An 18744-nucleotide genomic window follows, 5' to 3' on the forward strand; every position below is an offset into this window, starting at 1 on the left:
AAAATATTTACAACGATCTTACCACTCCCTCACCGCTTTAGTACCCCATTCATAATAGCCAAATTTTACGGGAGAAGGGAGGGTGAAATGAGCATTTTCTCACTGAAGGTTTTTCAAAGCAGAGCGAAGTTGGGGTGTTATAAGGGAGGACACTAGATGTTTTGTGTGTCTGGGAGGGATGAGCTAGCCTTGAATAATATTACCAAGGGGAGGGAGGGGTGAGCTTATGCATCATGAAGCCGCTGCCGCCAGCCAGCCGGGCAAGCTTAGTGTGCGCCCACTCACGTTGCAGAACCTACCGCTGCCATATTTTTAATTGAAATGTCCCATTGTTTTTTTTGTTATTTTTACGTGAACATTATTGGAAGTATTTTAAGCCGACACAAAAATAAGCTGTGTGTTAAAATTAACAGATTTTAATGATCTTTCATTTCATTTTTTTTTATTTTTTTTTTATTTCCACATTTTGGTCAAAATGTCCAATTTTTTGACGGTTCCCGAGAATGTATTCGTAAAATCACTGCTTCGTTAAATCCGGGGTTTGTGACATCGGGGTTCTAGTGTATTTAACTACGGCAAGCAGAAAACGTACATGTAAACTAAACAGTAAAAATAAACTGTCTGACATATTTTCTTTAGAGGTGGCCTGTAGGGCGACGGACTTGTCATGAAGGTTGAAGTGGGTTTAAAGCAAAGCCGTCTAGCATTGTGAGTGACAGCATCCTGCCATTGTACGGCTGGTTTCTTAGCGAGCAGCGGTTTGGGTTGGGGGGGGGGGGGGGGGGGGTGTTTAAACTAGGGATGTTCGATATACATTGATGCATCGAAAACATCGATGTTTTCTATTTGATGCATCGATGACTTTCGATGTTTAACAATGCATCGATGTATTTCTTTCGATACATCAAAAATACTTTTTTTTTACATTGAAAGAACTGTTTCGGACTAGGAAGGAAGGAATATTCTATGAAGTTTATTTATATTTGTCTCTCTGTCATAGATCAAATACAAGCAATAGTTACGATTCTATTACTTCAACTGCAAATTATGTAAATAAATTACAAACCAAACCTGAGTGCAGGTGAGATTTTGTAGTATTAATTAATGGCCCTATCGCATGATGGAAGTTTCGTTGCTAAATTGGAGGGATTAAGTGATTAAGATGTTTTGTACTAGACCATTTTCGATCATTGTTTGAATGTAGGCTTAATAAGGTTATTCAACATGGCTGGACCTTTATGAATATAGAGAAATAATGTGACAGAGTCCTAAATTTAGATTAAAATTACGCGATTTGACGTAGGTTAGCTCATATGCTATAGAAATTAAAACTTATTTGTTTCCATGGTATGAATATAAGAGCTTTAAATAATTTACTACATTTAAATTAATATGCTGTGGGGGAACTTTAACTTAATGCCCCACTTGGGTTGTCAATTTAATATGTGCGGCTACTTTAACTTTACGCACACATTTAAAATGTTGGGCTGTGTTGAACTGTGTAGGAAAAATAATATTACTGGTGTGGCTCTCCACTGGTAAGTACTGGTATCAAGTATGCCACAGTTCGGTGTTAATCAAATAAGTACAAACATACATAAATATACACTGGGATAGATGACACTATAAACAACATAACACAACACTCAAATAAAAATATATAATTATTTATTTCAAATGAAAAATTGGTTCAATGTTTACCCTTATTAATTATATTTATTAAATTATTAATTATATTCAAAACAACCTAACTGGTACTTGACCTCATATAACTCAAATAAATTTCAATTACCAGGAGTTATGGTGCGCACATTTAAGTTTTCACAAAAGTCTTAATTCGGGTTCGTAGAAACTACACAGTTTTTATTTATGTTTTCAGGGATCTTAAATCAAATTACCTCGGCTAGTAAGGTTCAAAATGTCGTCGGTAGAGCTCAGAGCCTCTCAACCTATAGGACTTCTGAGTCAGAAAAATAGTGTGTAAAATCGTTAAATATATCTTAAAATATTATTAGAATTATAGACAATGTCAATTTACTTCAAAAAATCAATGTTTATATTACTTTCTGGCGACGATGTGACGTAAAAACGGGAGTTGCGTGACGAGTGCATCAGTATAGGACACAAATTCTTAGCACTTTTATTTTACTCACGTATTGCACTCCTATGTTATTTATCTTTTTAGATAAATCCTATTTTCGTATCTAGACTCCCTAATGATACATAATTATCATCCACTATCCGGGATGCCTAGTGCTAGATAGCTAATTCGAAGGATTTTGTATCGCCGACGTCACGAAGTTACAGCTCTCTTAGCTGGCCATTGTAGAACTCTCTTCTTACTAGCTTCTTAAATTAAGCCAGTAAAACTTAACTTTCAAATGGCGGCCTGTGATTGGCCGAAAACCAAAATCAGTTACTTAATTTCCTTATTAAAACGTGAAATCCGCACGCAACAATAGCGCGGATTACAAAATTTCACGTAAAATTTAAATAAAAAATTATTAAAATAATAATTTACATTATAAATAACGGCGTTAATTTTACCGTTTACCGTCTTAAAGTTCATTTAGTCCTTAGAGGGGTATCAACAATACCTATTTCAAATAGTCCGGTAAAAATCCAAAGAGTCACTTTTCCATAGATACACATAAAAATAAATTACCGTTTCTGAAAATAAATAATATTAAACATAGAGCAAACAAAATTAATAAATCGTAAATAAATAATAATTAAACTGTCAAAACAAATAACATGTTGCAGTACAATGCACCCTATAAAATTTTTGAGTGTTCATTGAGTTTGATAATGTTTATTTCTCGTAGGTAACTGTATTTTCTGTACGAAAAGTGTGAAAAAGTTCGATTTTGACACACATTTTTAAAACATGTTTTGTTATTTTACAAGTACAGGGTATTACATCGTTTCCGTATTATCCACATATTTTTCAATAGCCATACTTACAAAGTATTGCAAACATGTTACGGTTTTCAAGGCGAAAATTTGTTCCTGATGAAGTAGACCTATTATGAGATTGAAATGCACTTCAAATATCTCCAAATACACACCTGTTTTGAACCATTTGCAAATATTGAACACGAAAATCTTATCCTTTTTCTCTCCAAGCTCATTCATTCCTGTGTTAGTGTCATGAAAGTAGGCAGTTTTTGTCCTTGAAAATAAATCATCAATAAAACACACTCTTGTGGATCTTCCAGATTGAAATCCATGTTGATTTTCAGTTTGTCAAATGAAAATTGATGTGTCTAAAAAATATTTTTTTCGAAATTTTTTTAAAAACTACATAATAAAGAAACAGGTCTGTAATTTGCTAAGATATGATTTTTCCCCCATTTTTAAATACTGATATCACAATTGTGTTTTTCCATGTAGGTATAGGGAAAAGAGGCATTACTGAGGCTAGTGTTAATATTTGTTAATAATTGAGTGTATATGTCACTATACATTCTTTAATTATTATGAAGTTAAGGATACCGTCAAATCCAGTAGGTTTATTTGACTTTCTTAATGACACACCTAATCAAACTCTCTGTAATCGGTGGCACAGATATGTTAATAACATTATTATAATTATCTCTAGCTGAAATTTTTAAGTCATATCTGTTAGAGTAGAATTTTCTGAAGATTTTTAATACGTCCAAGCAAAATGTTTACTAGATAGTTTATAAATATATAATTTATTTATGCCAATGCTTCTTTATGATGCATCGAAAACATCAATGTTTTTGTTTGATACATCGGAAAACATCAATGCCAAATTACGATGTATCACATCAAAAAAAACATTGATGTATTTTCAGCATGCACATCCCTATTTAAAACAACTGAAAATTTCTGAAAACATCTATTACGACCCCCCCCCTCTAATACGACCCTATTCCTGGGAACCGTGAGAGATCGTTTCAGAGAGGTTTGGCTGTATAGTTTTTGTCTGCTTTGTTCATAAATAAGAAAATTACCCTAATTTTCTTATGTACTTTAGTTTTCAACATGATTCTTGGCTAAATATGATGCAATAGTTGGATACGTTGCATAAGAAGGAAGTGAGGGAAAGAGATGGAAAATTAAAAAACTGTGGGAAGCGTTGGGAAGCATCAGGCAGCTGTTGCTATGCAACATTATTGGCTGATAATTTGATAAAGTATTTTTGTGAGTGAACAAAAATTATGTACTAATTCACGGGATTTTTTTTAATGTAATCTCTGTCGAAAAAGCCTCGCTAAAAGGGGTCAGAAATTGTATCCTACTATGGTTTTGTAAGGGCTGTGCTGTGATTGGCCAAATGGTCACGCACCTGCAACTTCCGTCGGGCATATGTGCCCACAGAGCCTCGTTTATTAGTCTTTGTCAAAATGAAGTACCGAGTATGTCGCGGTCAGGCAAGGGCTCACAAAATAAGATAATTACGCGAGTATTGAAAATTTAGCAGCTGTGGTCCGGGCGCTACCTGTTATTATACACTTTTCCCCCCTTCATTTTTTTGGAACTTTTAACTAGAAATTTTGACCGCAGATCCATAACAATGAGCGAGTGATTGTGCCATTGTTCGGGAGGACATAGTCCTTCGGCCTCGTACCGTGAGTTAGTATACATCCACGGGACTTAACTATGAACTATCTTTAAATATTCATCATCCAGTACCTGTGAACAGTAAACGTGTTTGTTTTGAAAATAGGGAAGAGGGTATGACGTTATGAGCAAAGTGATTGTAAATTTTACATGTACTTTTTTTGTGGTCGCAAGGTGGCTGCCACAATGACAGTGAATTTTCTTCAAGTATCAATAAAAAATCTGTTAAATCCAGTTTGGTGTTTCTTAGAGACATTATTTAGTAAACAAATTGATGACAGTAACTTTTTATTCTGCAACTTAAACAACTCTCAGCCCCAATATTATTCATGTGTTTTATGTATGTCCGCTTCAGCTGAGGTAGTCTGGGATGTGACAGTGCCAACTACTGTGTGGTTAAGATCCCTGAATGAAGCGCAACGCAAGTAATCATGACGAAGGCTGTTCAAGGTGTCTTAAGACTCAACATACTCTTTTTGGGACAGAACTTCTCAGAAGAGGAGTAAGAATCAGAAAAAAAAAATCTTGGTACTCAACTAACACTAAAGAACCAAATCTTAAAGTAGAATTAATACGGTGAAAGCAGTACGACACATTGAAATAAACATGTTGGGCACGTGGGGTATGGCCGAGGCAGGTGATAAAGAGGTTTGGACACCAGACTCTTCCCTGGTAATCTCCATTCACACGTAACTGTGCTGTCAGTCGCATGCGTATGTGCATCAATGCTTGATAGTGTCTCCCCCTTTTCTTTATGTAAAAACTACATTATTGCTGTATACACTGCATCACTTTTGTCAATTGTGACTGCCGGTAACAACATTTAATGTTTCTCCTTCTCCACAACGCTTCCTTTCATCCCTCCTTCCCTATGGATTCAGTTATAAATAGGGATGGGCCGGAAGAATCCTCGAATCCCACCGAATCTCTAGTATTCGAAAGATTCGAAATTTGAGAGAAAAGATTCGGAATTCGAGGAAAAATATTGAAGTAAATGTAGTACTCTAAAAACTTAAATGCTTACAATTTACTTGGCCTGTTTACATTTTCCTTGGAACACATCCTATTGAGGTACAGTAGAACCTCGTTAATACCTGATGGTCGGGACCGAGATAATCACGGATTACCGAATTTCATGGTCTTGACAAGCTTCTCAGACACCGGCGTGCAGCTGGGTTAAGGCCAAGGTCATGTGACGTAACATCTCCCGAGGCTTACTGCGCCTTGGCAGCAGATGGATAAAAAATTGTAAATTCCCCATTATTCGTGTTAATTGGGACCCGCCGATGCCCGGATAATTGAAATCCTGTAAGAAAAAAAATAAACCCGGATAATCCCTTCACGGTAAGGGCCCGCTGTCTTCGAATTAGTGTCTCGGCTTAAAAAAAATACAGCACTGCCTAGCCATTAGTTCACGGTCATTTACAACAGCCAAAGAGAGAAAGATAAGATGTGCTGACCTTGCACAAACAAATTTTCAGTAGGCCCTCCCTTCCCCCCCCCACCCCCCCTTGGTACAGCCGAATGCCAGCCAGACACGTCACTCGCCAGGCGCCTGCACGTGCTGCGTTGGTGCAGCGTTGGCGGGTGGAAACAAGAGATGGGAAGCAGAAGTCAGGACATCCCCCTCAAGTTTAAAGAGTGACAAATGTGACAGCTGAAAGGGGGGCAACACAAAGGGTCGGTACAAACAGCGTTGCAGAGTTTGGCGGCCCATGTGATGGCTTGCAGTGTTTGCCGGCCGCCGGCCCGCGTGACGTTAATTTTAAGCGCTGACAATTTTTACTTCTCTTTTTTTCTGCTCTTTTAAATCGTCCCGGATTATCCAATACCTAGGGACCCCAGAAAATGGTAAATAAAACTGGCTCATTTCGGTGTAAAAAAAATTACAAAAGCGATGCAAAAAATCTGTGTAAAAATAAGCAATCAGTAGAGACCCCAAAAAATTGTGAAAAAATTATGCCATTGGCGGTGTATAAAAAACCTCATAGCCTTACTGCTTCCTTATTTGCCTGGCCAAATTTTGGGACATAAGTTTTTCTAAGAGTGTTGGCTGATGATGGCAAATCCCCTGCACCTAAAATGTATACATAACTTACAATATACTTATAAATAGGTAGCATTTATAAGGTTATCGCTGAAAATATTAATGGGCTAATTTACTCAAAACAATTCTTAGCCAAACCTAACCTAACCTTTTCTAGATTAGGTACTGCTGGATTACAGAGTCAAACCATCAATCAATCAGTCAAAAATATTGTTGTGGTGTGCTCACTATTTCACAATGCAATCCATCCTATTTATGTGTTTGTTAATCTGAGGTACTTGCAAATTTATTGGAAGTAAAGGTAAGTTAATCGATAATATTGTAGGCCTACATATGCTTATGAACTTTTATTAGAGGGGGCAAACATTTCTAAATTAATAAGGCTAACCTTCAACATGGGTGTTACACCATTCCCTCATAGCTGAATGATCAGCTTTTTCCAAAGGAATGTTAACTTACAGCATCTTGTTTTCTGCACTTTCAAGCTTGTTTGCTTTATTCACGCTGTCGCCTATCGATATTTGTTTAGACCAGTAGAATGCTTGACAAAATAATTGTCTTTTTTGTTTTGTTTTGTGTGTGTCATTTGCCACATGTTTTTGCACTTGTCTTTGCGTGTCCAATCAACCCGCACGCTGCAGAACTTGCACATCATAATTTTGTCCCACTGATCAAGAATATAAAATCATTCGATTTCATCTCTCTTTCGCGATCAAACATTGTCGAAGTTTTCGGCATCTTAGCCACAAATTCAATTGTATCACAAAACTTACAAAATGTGGACGGTATTTGTAAACACTCATAGATATGTGCACGCAAAAATGACTGCCATCTTAGCTCCATGCGATTAAATTCGGTTAGATAAATCGACACCAGTGCGACTCGTGGCAGAAACGACCATTATTCAAAACACGAAAACTGTGGAGTCAATTTTGTTATGTTGGTAGTGCGCACATATCGATTGTTGACATTTGTTACATTTTGTTTTCATTTGCGATGGCAATATTTACTGCTTGTAAACAGAGTAATAAAAATACGTGGATTGTCAAAACGAAGATAATATTACGGCACTAGTCTTTCAGTCTATGTTAATTTTACGCCTATGTTTAAAATTGCGTAAATAAATAGAACTTGCGACATAAGGACATTATTTTGTGCGAAAAATCGTGAATTTCGCGACTACGTCAAAATCAAAGGAAAGTCGCAAAATTAGTTTAAAGTATCAAATTTTCACGTTATGTCTTGAATTTCGCGCTCCACCATTTTTCGGGGTCTCTACCGATTCCCGAATTAGCGCATCACGGATTAGCGAGGTTCTACTGTATTGTATTTTTAATTTGTTATTATATAAAAAAAGTATGAAGCATGTACTGATTTGGGAAACTTACTTTATATTCATGAACATGGATGCATTTGTCGCTACATTGGCATTAAATAAGGCATAAATCACAGATGTATTCTCCGAATATGCTAAAAAATAAAATAAAGCACTTTTAGGATCTAGACAAGTAATATGAATCTTGCTTTTTTTTTTAATAACTTTACCGAGAAATCTGTTACTTAGTAATACAACAATAATGCCGACTTTCATCACAAGTTACGGTCGCACATGTAGTAATAACAATAAAATAATGAATGACAAAAATTAATACAGTATACAATTATTATTTTAATCACGATTTAATTTTAAATATTCTGATACACGTTCTATTTATGAATTTTTTTAGGACCAAGTTTGGTTTGTGTAGACTACCAGCATTAAAATATGTATTATCGAGAATTCCATGATGGCCAAACAATGAATTTGTTAGCCAATCATTTTGAGCAACACAAAAAATAACTAATATTAATATAAAGAATTTTAATGGGTAAACTAGAGAAAACACCCCGTCACTTTTAACTTTGGGCATATTAATCACTATGCTTTAGTGAGGCTTAATTTTAAAAGACACACTACAATAATTCTATTGGCCTAAAACCATTGAAGCCAAGATGGCGCCTTTCAGATTCCATTAAATATTTCAGGAAAGCAATTATCTTCATTTGGGACTTTAAACAAATGTCAAGTTGGTAACTACAAAACATTGTTCCGTCAGATGTTGAATTTCGTTTTCCGATTTCCGTGGATACATGTATCACTGTACTCACAGATAATGCCTGAATGCCTTAAATCCACCCAGTCAGATTCTACAGCAATTGATGAAGTGACCAGATTCTTACGTGATCCTACAGTTAACCCAGAAATAAACATCCTCAAATACTGGAAAACTCAGTCTGCGTGTTCACCCAGGCTACATAAACTGTCCAAAAAATATTTGTGTTCACCACCTGCGACAGTGTTCTCTGAACGTTTGTTCAGCACTGCAGGAAACATATGTGACCAAAAACGGAATCGTCTTGATACAGACCGTGTCAAAATCCTTGTTTTTTTAAATAAAAATTTTAAGGGTTAAATAATTCTGCATAATGTTTAATTTTTTCTCTTAACTTATCAATTATTTTATAATTAACCCTTGAGATCTGGATTCAGATTCGAGGGGTGGATTCGAGGTACTGTTTGGGATTCGAATTCAAGATTCGGATTCGGGAAAAATGGGATTCGACCCATCACTAGTTATAAATCTGTAATGCTGGCTGTTGTTTTAATTATTTTTAATCATCACAACTTGCTACCATTTATCAACACAATATACCCAAACATCAGCACGAATAACACTTATAAACCATGTGATATATTTTCTCGGAACTCAAGTCTATTACTAACAATTAAACAAGAACGTTAAAGTTGGAGCGCACCTGTAGGAGGCGGGTGGCAGAGACAGCGTGGGGGAGCTCCCCAGTGTGGGTGTGCGTGAGCATGCACGCAGGCTCCGTACACCCCGCACAGCGGCACAGCAGGTGGCGGAGGCTGAACGTGCTCGGTAGCGTCCGTGCCCTGGCACTGATAGCGACAGGAGGGCAGGCGCAAATGCGGCGTGCTCGGTGGCAGGGGGCACGGAGCTGGCGGAGATGGTACGGGCACACTACCTGCCGTGCCGTGCACGTCCACCAGCATCTCGTCGTCCGACTCCTGCGTCAGGTCCACCACCACGGGCTAAAACAGCACGCATCGCCCGGCTAACCTTGGCTCCTTCACACTCCCCATTGAGCACCAGGCATCCCGTGATGTGACCGACCTGCCTGGGAGGTTGGCGGCACTGCACTGCGACCACCTCGATGCCACTGTCATCGTCCGTATCACTGTCGCTACTGGACAGCCAGTCCAGTTGCAGGTCTGGTGCAGTGGGCCCATCGTCAGCACACCGGTCGCGTCCCGGCACACCAGAGGGGCCAGCTCTCGCATCTCCAGCTGCACACATTCACTCACATAGCAATACCCACAGCTACAAGCTTCCAATCACTACATTTGACAAGACACCAGCAATCCCGCGGCCTGATGTGATGTTTTCTGGGGGGAGAAAAGAGGTGGTAGATGCTGTTGTAAGGTATCATTTCAATCTTAGAACATACACCAGCCATAATAAATATAAATCTACACAATAAAACCTCTTTTCTTTGAACGGTCTTCACCTGCAACTATAATGTGATTTTACTCTGAAGACCTCCTTATATTCATTACTATAACCTTTAAATTAACGTATAAACCCACATACCACATGCACCTTTTTAAAAAAAAATCAGGTTCGAAAAAGTAGGGTGCGGGCGTTACATGGTCTTGGGCAATTTTTGCATGGTGACCAAATAACGCCGGTGCGACTGGAGGTTGCTGCAATAGGCAAGAGGGGTAGAGAAAAAGATTGGGAAGGAAGAGGCAGACAGTCAAGGTCACATTCCTCACAGCGTTGTCACTGCAGCTTCGCTGGATACAAACGCGCGCTCCCACGCACTGACCTATCCTCATTTGCAAAGTACCCAGTGGTTTTACACATGTGTTGGCTGCAAGTATTGTATGAATCGTAAAAAGTTGCGTTCTTTCACAGTTGTGGAAAAATTAAATTAATCAGTGAAGCGGAAGAAGTCGGTAATCATGCTGCTGGGTGAAAATATGATGTTGACGAATCATGTGTGAGGGATTGGAGGAAAAGTAATGACAAACTGCTTTCGGCCAGTGGCGATAGACGTGCGTTCCGTGGTGTGGTAGCAATGTTTCCGGAGATAGAGGAAAAACTCTACGACTACATACAGGACAGACGGCAATTCGGGTACGCTGTAAGCACGGAAATGTGTTCGCTAAAGGCGCTGCAAATTGCTCGTGAACTTGGCGTGGGTGAAGGCTTTAAAGCAAGTAGGAACTGGATGCACAGGTTCATGGTAAGAAAGGGTTTTTCCATGAGGCGGCATACTACAATGTGCCAGCGTTTAACGACAAGCTACAATGAGAAATTAATAGCATTTCAGAGGCAATGTTAAAGCTGCGGAAACAACACAATTATTTGTTTTCACAAATTGGAAACGCCGACCAAACCCCTGTGTACTTTGAAATGCCTGCAGGTACGACAGTTGAAACAAAAGGTGTAAAAACAGTGCGCATCTTAACTGGAGGCTGTGAAAAAATGTGGTGCACTGTAATGTTGACAGTCCTTTCCGACGGAAAAAAACTACCGTCGTATGTGATTTTTAAAAAGAAATTGCTCCCAAAAAATTAAAAATTCCCTAATGGTATTATTGTGAGGGCTCAAGAGAAGGGATGGATGGACCATGCAATGGTTGTGGACTGGATTAAATGTGTGTGGGAACGACGACCCGGTGCTTTGTTGAAATTACGAAGCATGCTGGTGTTGGACAGCTTTCGCTGTCATTTAACCGAAGGAACGAAGAATCGTCTGAAAGATGGGCGAACAGATCAGGTCGTAATACCTGGAGGATTAACTTCAGTTTTGCAGCAGCTTGATGTCTGTATCAATAGGCCGTTTAAAACACATCTGAAGCGGCAATACTCCGAGTGGATGGCGAGCGAAAACCACGAAATGACACCGACCGGGAGAATAAGGCGACCAAGCTTGTATCTTGTGTGTCAGTGGATTCTCAATGCCTGGTCTGCGATCCCAGAAACATTAGTCGTAAAGAGTTTTAAAAAGTGCTGCATTTCAAATGCGCTCGACGGCACGGAAGACGATTTCTTAAGCTCCGACATTGAGTGCTCCGACACTGGCAGCACTGTGGACAACAGCTGTGAGGAAGTTTAAGTCCGTTCTTGGCCGACGGCTGTGACATCATGTTATTCTTTTGTTAATTTTATTTTCTGTGTGATTTTGTACGTCACTTTTATTTAAGCCTAAATAAATGCAGTATTTGTGTTAACCTAATTTATGTTTTTATGTAGAAGATGACACATTTGAGCACAATGTTTTTTTATGCATGTAATAAAAATAGTTTTTATTATGCGTGGCTAGGACTCGCGTGCTTTATCATTTATTTCTTTGAACGGGGTTATTGCCCAGCACACGATAATGGACGTGTAAGATTGTAACTGTAAACAGCCGGGAGCTGGGCAAGGTCACGCGCACACATGGCGTGTTGTTATCGATTGCGCGCGCCGATGTCACGTTCTACTCGCGCGTTGTTGCCATATTGCAGCTGCTTGCCTTCTGTACATATTTAACACAAATTCAACGTCATGAACTTTCTTTGTGTGGATCTTCTAGCTCTCCGAGCAGGGACACTTTAGGAAGGGGGGTTGAAGCAGTGCGGGCACTGCACAGCATTCCTTCCCCTCCTTTCCCCTTCCTACCCCCCCCTCTTCCTCCCTTCCCCGCCGCGCCACCAGCGCGCTCTGACGAGAGTTGTTCCCAGCCTATAACTACACAGCACCTAGCTTACTTGTCGCAGTCTCTCGGTCGACTGACTTGAAGGCTGTCTCTGTGGGCTGGTGTCGCGTTGTGGTATGTACTCGGCTGTGAAACTTAGCTTCTGTATTTAGCATGTTCTATTATTCTTGCCTGCGCGTTGTGGCCGCGCTTTCACCCTTGTATTTTTGCCATGATTTGTAATGTTTGCCATCTTGGACCCTTCAGGTCATTGCTTGAATTTAGTTCTTCGCTTTAGTTTCTTTTGCTCACGCCGAGTACTGCCTGTAGCCTTGCGTAAATGTTCTGCGGTTGTATATGGGCACGCCACGATGGCATTGGACACTTCTTGTCAAGCCGTGTCATAATTATAATTTCTTTCTTGCTGTTGCTTTCAGCCTAGCGGCCCATATTTTCGTGCTACGTCTAACACTTCGCCACCTGGCCCACTTTATCTCCACATTGTTTTAACATTGTATGCATGATTGTCTTGTATATCCCGCGGGAATGCACGAGGAACGTATAATTGTTGCTCATTTGCTTGTAATTAACTTATATATGCATGTCTACAAATAAATATATTTTGTTGTATATCATTCGTTTTTTCAGCACCAGCCCGCCACTGCCGTGCGTCTTAATGTAAAGACCCCTAGCCGTTTTCTCCGTTTTCAGTTGTGACCCCCCTGCACGGGTACAGTATTACCACAGTTTTCTAGTTCATAAATAAAATTAATGGGGTGAATTTTTCTAGTAGAAGTTATAATAGTAGTTTTCCCATAGTTAATATTAACTAGATTTAATTTACAATCAGCAATAGCATTTATGTCATTTTGGTATAAAACGCAATCCTGAGTTGAAATTTTGCTATAAATTTTCAAGTTATCAGAAACAGAAACCCATGGGAATGTTTTAATACCTTTAGATTATCATCAGTAAAAATGTCAAATAATAAAGATGATTAAGTACCTCCTTGTGGAATACCAGAATTTGCTACTTGTAGGTTGGAATTAATATTGTTGGTTGATACATAAAGAGTTAGTTCATTCGGGTAACTATGAAATTCTTTTAAACAAATTTATCAGTTAATCCTAATTTTTTTTTTTTTTATTTTTTTTTTTTTTTTAAGTGTTTATTATGGTTAATTATAACAACTGCTTTTGCAAGATCAAAATTAGAAGTGTCAGCCAAACCTTTAGTTATTACTTCTGCAAACATTGGGTAAAGAAAAGAGGAGCGGTTAGTTGTGGTTGTTTTCACATTTCGGAAAGCATGTTGATTATCTGACAGTTTATTTTTAGATAGATTTCAAAGAAATCCTACCTATCGTTACCAGGGTGTGACTTCCGGAAAATTTGTATAATTTTTTTTAGTTTTCTGGTCCATAGATCTCAAAACCATTGTCAACTCAAAAGTGTGTGTCGCACCCCCCCCCCCCCCCCTTCCACACACATGCCCGACCGCCCGCACCCACAGATATATACATATATACACACAGATATATATACACACACCCATATATACAACTCAACTTCGCAAACTGTGACTTCTTAGTACTGTAATATGCTGGTATATAAAGACACATTTATGCTAGGCAGGTTGCTCAAACATAAACAAGTACATACACATGGGACATTAAAACAAAGTTCTTGTTGATTACCAAATGTTTTCTAAGTCTTATTTGTCCTTTGGTAGTCAAATGCTTTGAGTTCTCATAAATATATGTGGAACATATGCTTCCAACTGCAAATTTCTCTGGTGTTAAAAGTATATATTACGTTTAATGCACAAAAATAAAAAAAATATATATTTTTTTTTCTAAAAGAGATATGGTATGAATTGAGATTTCAGGTACTATTTATTTTCAAACTCGCCACAAACTTATCATACAACCAGTAAAAACTCATTACCTGACAATATATTAGAAATGGAGACTATAAATGATTATATATCATGTTGACCAGAATGTCAGACTTTAGTAACGGAACATGAAATATAGTTTATGTATGCTAAATCATTTAGTGATTATTATAAATTTTGTGCTGGTTAAGACAAATGTTTTTTTCCTGCCTTTTCTTTTCATGAACTTCACATTCAGGTTGGTGGTCCTCTCCCTACAAACAGGCTACAGGGTTCATACACAAATAGAAAAAAAAATTTCAAGGACAATTCCAGGACATTTCACAGATTTTAAAACATAACAATTGTTATTTGATACTACAGTAAAACCTCCATTAACGAATATTCTATTTAACGAAAAACCCCATGCAACGAAATAAAATTTTGGTCCCGCTGAACCTCCATAAGATCAATGCTGTTTTAACCTCTAAATACCGAATTTTATTTGTTCCGAAATAGTGAAATTCCTTTTACAACGAACTGCCGCTTTTGAAAAACACGCAAAAATAAACATTTCCTTCAAGACATTCACTAATTTTTTTGCATTCACTGCTTAAAAATATGCGCGTATAACCTTAAAATAATATGCATCATCGCGGAAGACAATAAATAAACAAAGCATCATGGATAACACACGTCGTGTATACATGCCACACTTTGTTCAACATGGCGGGTACATATAGCGCTAGTGGCGGAAACCTCCCGTACCATCGCTCTGGCAAGACGAACAAATAATATATTTTGTGTTTCTATGGTTAAAGATGCGCACACGCAAATATTTTTAACTATGGTGTAGTATAATTTCCGTTTTTTTCAGTTTTCACTGTTGTTTATTTATTTCCACACGTTGTTACGGAAATAAACACGGTACTACTGTAAAATGAATTCGAATCCTAAAAAGCGGCGACAGATTGACATTAAAATAAAATTAGAAATTTTAAATGCAGTTGATGAAGGTGAAAAAAAATGTGATGTAGCGAAACGTTTCAACATCCCAGCGTCTACACTTTCGACCATATTATCAAACCGGAAACAGATTTAAAACAATGCTTCTCTGGTAGGAACAAACCGAAAACGTGTGAAAGTGTGTAAAAATGATGATTTGGACAAGATGCTTTTTGACTGGATAATGGAGGCTAGGGCATCAAACATCAACATCTCTGGGCCGATTTTACAAGAAAAGGCACGCCAGGAAGCACTGGGGATGGGAATTGATGATTTCCAAGCATCAAATGGTTGGCTTTCTAAATTTAAAAGCTGCTGGAATCTAACTTCACTGAAGGTATGTGGTGAAGAAGCTGGAGTTAACCCCGAAATTCTCGCAAGCTGGCAACCCAAACTTGAAGCTCTGTGTGCTGGCTATAGTGTAAAAGACATTTTCAATGCAGATGAAGCTGGCATATTTTTCAACATGATCCCAGACAGGACTCTCAGCCTAAAGGGTCAGGCATGTCATGGTGGCAAGAAAAGCAAAGAGCGTTGCACTGTTCTGTTTTGTGCAAATTCCGATGGGACTGAAAAGCTTACACCTCTTGTAATAGGAAAATATGCTAAGCCACGATGTTTTAAAAACATTAATAAATTGCCATGCATTTACAAAAATAATGGTAATTCATGGATGACTGCTTCTGTTTTCCAAGATTGGCTGTTTAGTGTTGATGCACGTATGGGTGTAAAAAACCGCAAGATCCTCCTATTCATCGACCAGTGTAGTGCACATAAACTGCCAGAACCAAAGAAACTCAGAAATATTACTGTGAGATTTTTTCCAGCAAACTGCACCAGCAAGTTACAGCCCTTAGACCAAGGTATCATATGCCAGGTCAAGCGCTTGTATCGGCATCAATTAGTACAGTATCTACTGAGGAAAATGAGCTGCAAAAAAGACATCAAGTCTTCAAAATGGAACATTCTGCAGGCAATGCACAGGATTTGTCAAGCCTGGAACACTGTGACAGCAGACACCATTGCAAAATGCTTCAAAAAAGCAGGGTTTCCAGTTCCTTGTGAATCAGATGATGACATGCCTGAAGTGCCTGCAGAGTGGTGTGAAGTGTCTTCAACATTATGTTGTGAAGAAGTAGGCTTCAATGATTTTGTTGAGTGTGACAATGCCTTGGCAATCTGTCACCCCACTGAAATTCAAGGTGAAACAAGTGGTACCACAGCCAGCGTTGAAGAGGAGAGTGCAGTATCTGAGGAAGATGATCCAACTTTACCAGACACCGAAGGGGAAGAGATAAAACGTCCGAGTAGTGCTGAAGTGAACAGTGCATTGAAAACTTTAGAGAACCTTTTTCTTCTCTCTGATAATATTCAAGAAAACATGGCCATGTTTACTAAACTTGAAGTAGCAGTCCAGGCAGAGCTTCAGAATAAAAGTAAACAATCTAGGATTGATGACTTTTTTAAGAATAGTTCTGAATAAGATGTTTGCTGCATATGTATCACTGTAAATATTGCATATAATTGTAAAAAATTTTAGTGATTTATTTCAACCTTATTAAACATGCCATTAAACAAGTGTATTCTATGTACTTTTTCATGTTTAATTCCTCATATCGTATTAAACAGTCATAAAGACAGTTCTAGTCATTTATGTGAAGCTTTATGATGACTAGAAATATATTGTGCGAAACCTCCATTTAACAAACCCCTTTACAACAAACACAACAAATTTTGGTCCCTTGAGATTTGTTAAATAGAGGTTTCACTGTATGTTGTAATCGATAAAATGGCAAGCACTATTCAAAGATAAACACTAATAATAATAAAAATGCTGTTTTTCAATAATTTTCCAGGATTATAAACTACAACAAACCAATTATTACCTTTTTTAACAGTTTTTAGACAGTTTTTCAATCTCTTCACTTAACTTTGCGACTTCGGCTGCCGATTCACATATTTTTTTCCTGTATGCGTTGGACTTTAAAAGGAGATTGAAATCATTTCTTTTCTCAGCAAGTAATGCCATTGAATCAGCCTCTTTAATCATTGAATCAATTGATTTCTCAATCTGCAGCTTCTTCTTCAGTTCTTGGACAGTTTCTAACATGTGTGACATCTTTCTACTACTTTCCTCTCTAGATGTTTGTTTCTTCTGTTCATCCAAGAAGTGCTGATAGCGTATTCTTGATGATCTAGCATTTGCCAAGAGTTCTTTACTGAAAATAACATCACTTACTTTTTATCTTTAAATGCATCGTACACAATCCTCATTGCTACTAGAGTTTTTTCTGTTAAATTTTCCACAAGCATTTCTCTGTTGACAGAGAAACCACGTTCTACAGATGCTTGGCCATGAGACAGAGTCAAAATAAGTTTAAATACTTTCCACAAATATGCATACTGTTTGTTTCCAGGAAAGATTAAAAAAAAAAAGAATCTAACCTTTGAGTATTTCTATCAAAGTTTGTAAACTGTGAAGGATCTGGTGACACTTCTCTGAGGAAAAACTTGAACTGTAGTAAAGTTGCATCACACACACCTGTACTGATCAGTTTTCTATTTTCAATCTGCTGAAGCAACTTTTTAAATGTTTCAGTGGTTTCAGTTTCATTGCATAGTAGAGTTCTAGGGTCAAGACACCTGGAAAATCTCACTACAGGATATTTCAATGGATTTTTATCTTGAATTCTTTTAACCAATACTTTCAATAACTGTAGACATTCAGATTTGAACACTAAAACATCTTTGTCTGTGACTTTATTTTGTGTAACACACATAATCAGTTGTTTTCTTGATGCAAAACCAGTTTCGATACACTTCGTAAACACTGTGTTATCCTTGCTATTAGGATCAAGTGCACACAAATCTACATCATTGTTTGCCTTATCCAAAATTTCCTTCTTTATGAATAATGACATTAGTCCATACAACAATTCTATTGTGTCAGAAGCTTGGAAAGGAATCACGGGAGAATCAGTCTGGTAGCACTTGAGGTATGGTTGTATCTGACTTTCAATAAAGGAAAAGAAAGACAATTTGGCAACCATCAGTGGATCTTTAGTAGCCTTCTGAACAGTCTGAAAAGACTTGGTACACAGAGCAGATTTGGGTTTACCTATGTAAGAATCGACAAATGCTTTAACTTGTGGCCAAATAGCAATAGCCCGTTCTGAAACAACATCCTCCACCCAAAGGAAAATATCAACTTTAAAGCTTTGCAGCTGTAAATATATTTTTATAATTTGTGACAAGGAAGCTGTGATTTTTTTTTTTTTCTAAGAGTATTACTGACAAATTGATATAAAAGTTAGAATTATTAACAGATCTGACTATAAGTAAATAATAATTTCCTCATTTTAATGGCTTTAAAAATGTTTTTACTAGTATCTCTGTATTAATATATAATGTTCATATTAATTTTGATCATTAACTTTGGGAATCCACAAAAAACATCACATGAAAAAAACACTGAAATGA

At 37.7% G+C, this 18744-nt stretch overlaps 1 protein-coding gene across 5 annotated transcripts in view; it reads right to left on the reverse strand.

Moving 5' to 3' along the window:
* The window catches only part of LOC134541647 (uncharacterized), a 280099-nt gene that overhangs the window by 247984 nt on the left and 13371 nt on the right, over positions 1-18744 (reverse strand). For all 5 annotated transcript variants that reach the window (XM_063385232.1, XM_063385230.1, XM_063385228.1 and 2 more), the window contains exons 4-5: positions 9814-9986; positions 9434-9731 (exon numbers count right to left, since the gene is read on the reverse strand). In XM_063385232.1, coding sequence (XP_063241302.1) covers positions 9434-9731; positions 9814-9986 — 471 coding nt within the window. The remainder of the gene's footprint in view (positions 1-9433; positions 9732-9813; positions 9987-18744) is intronic.

This window comes from Bacillus rossius (genome assembly GCF_032445375.1).
Source record: "Bacillus rossius redtenbacheri isolate Brsri chromosome 4 unlocalized genomic scaffold, Brsri_v3 Brsri_v3_scf4_1, whole genome shotgun sequence".
NCBI lineage: Eukaryota > Metazoa > Arthropoda > Insecta > Phasmatodea > Bacillidae > Bacillus > Bacillus rossius.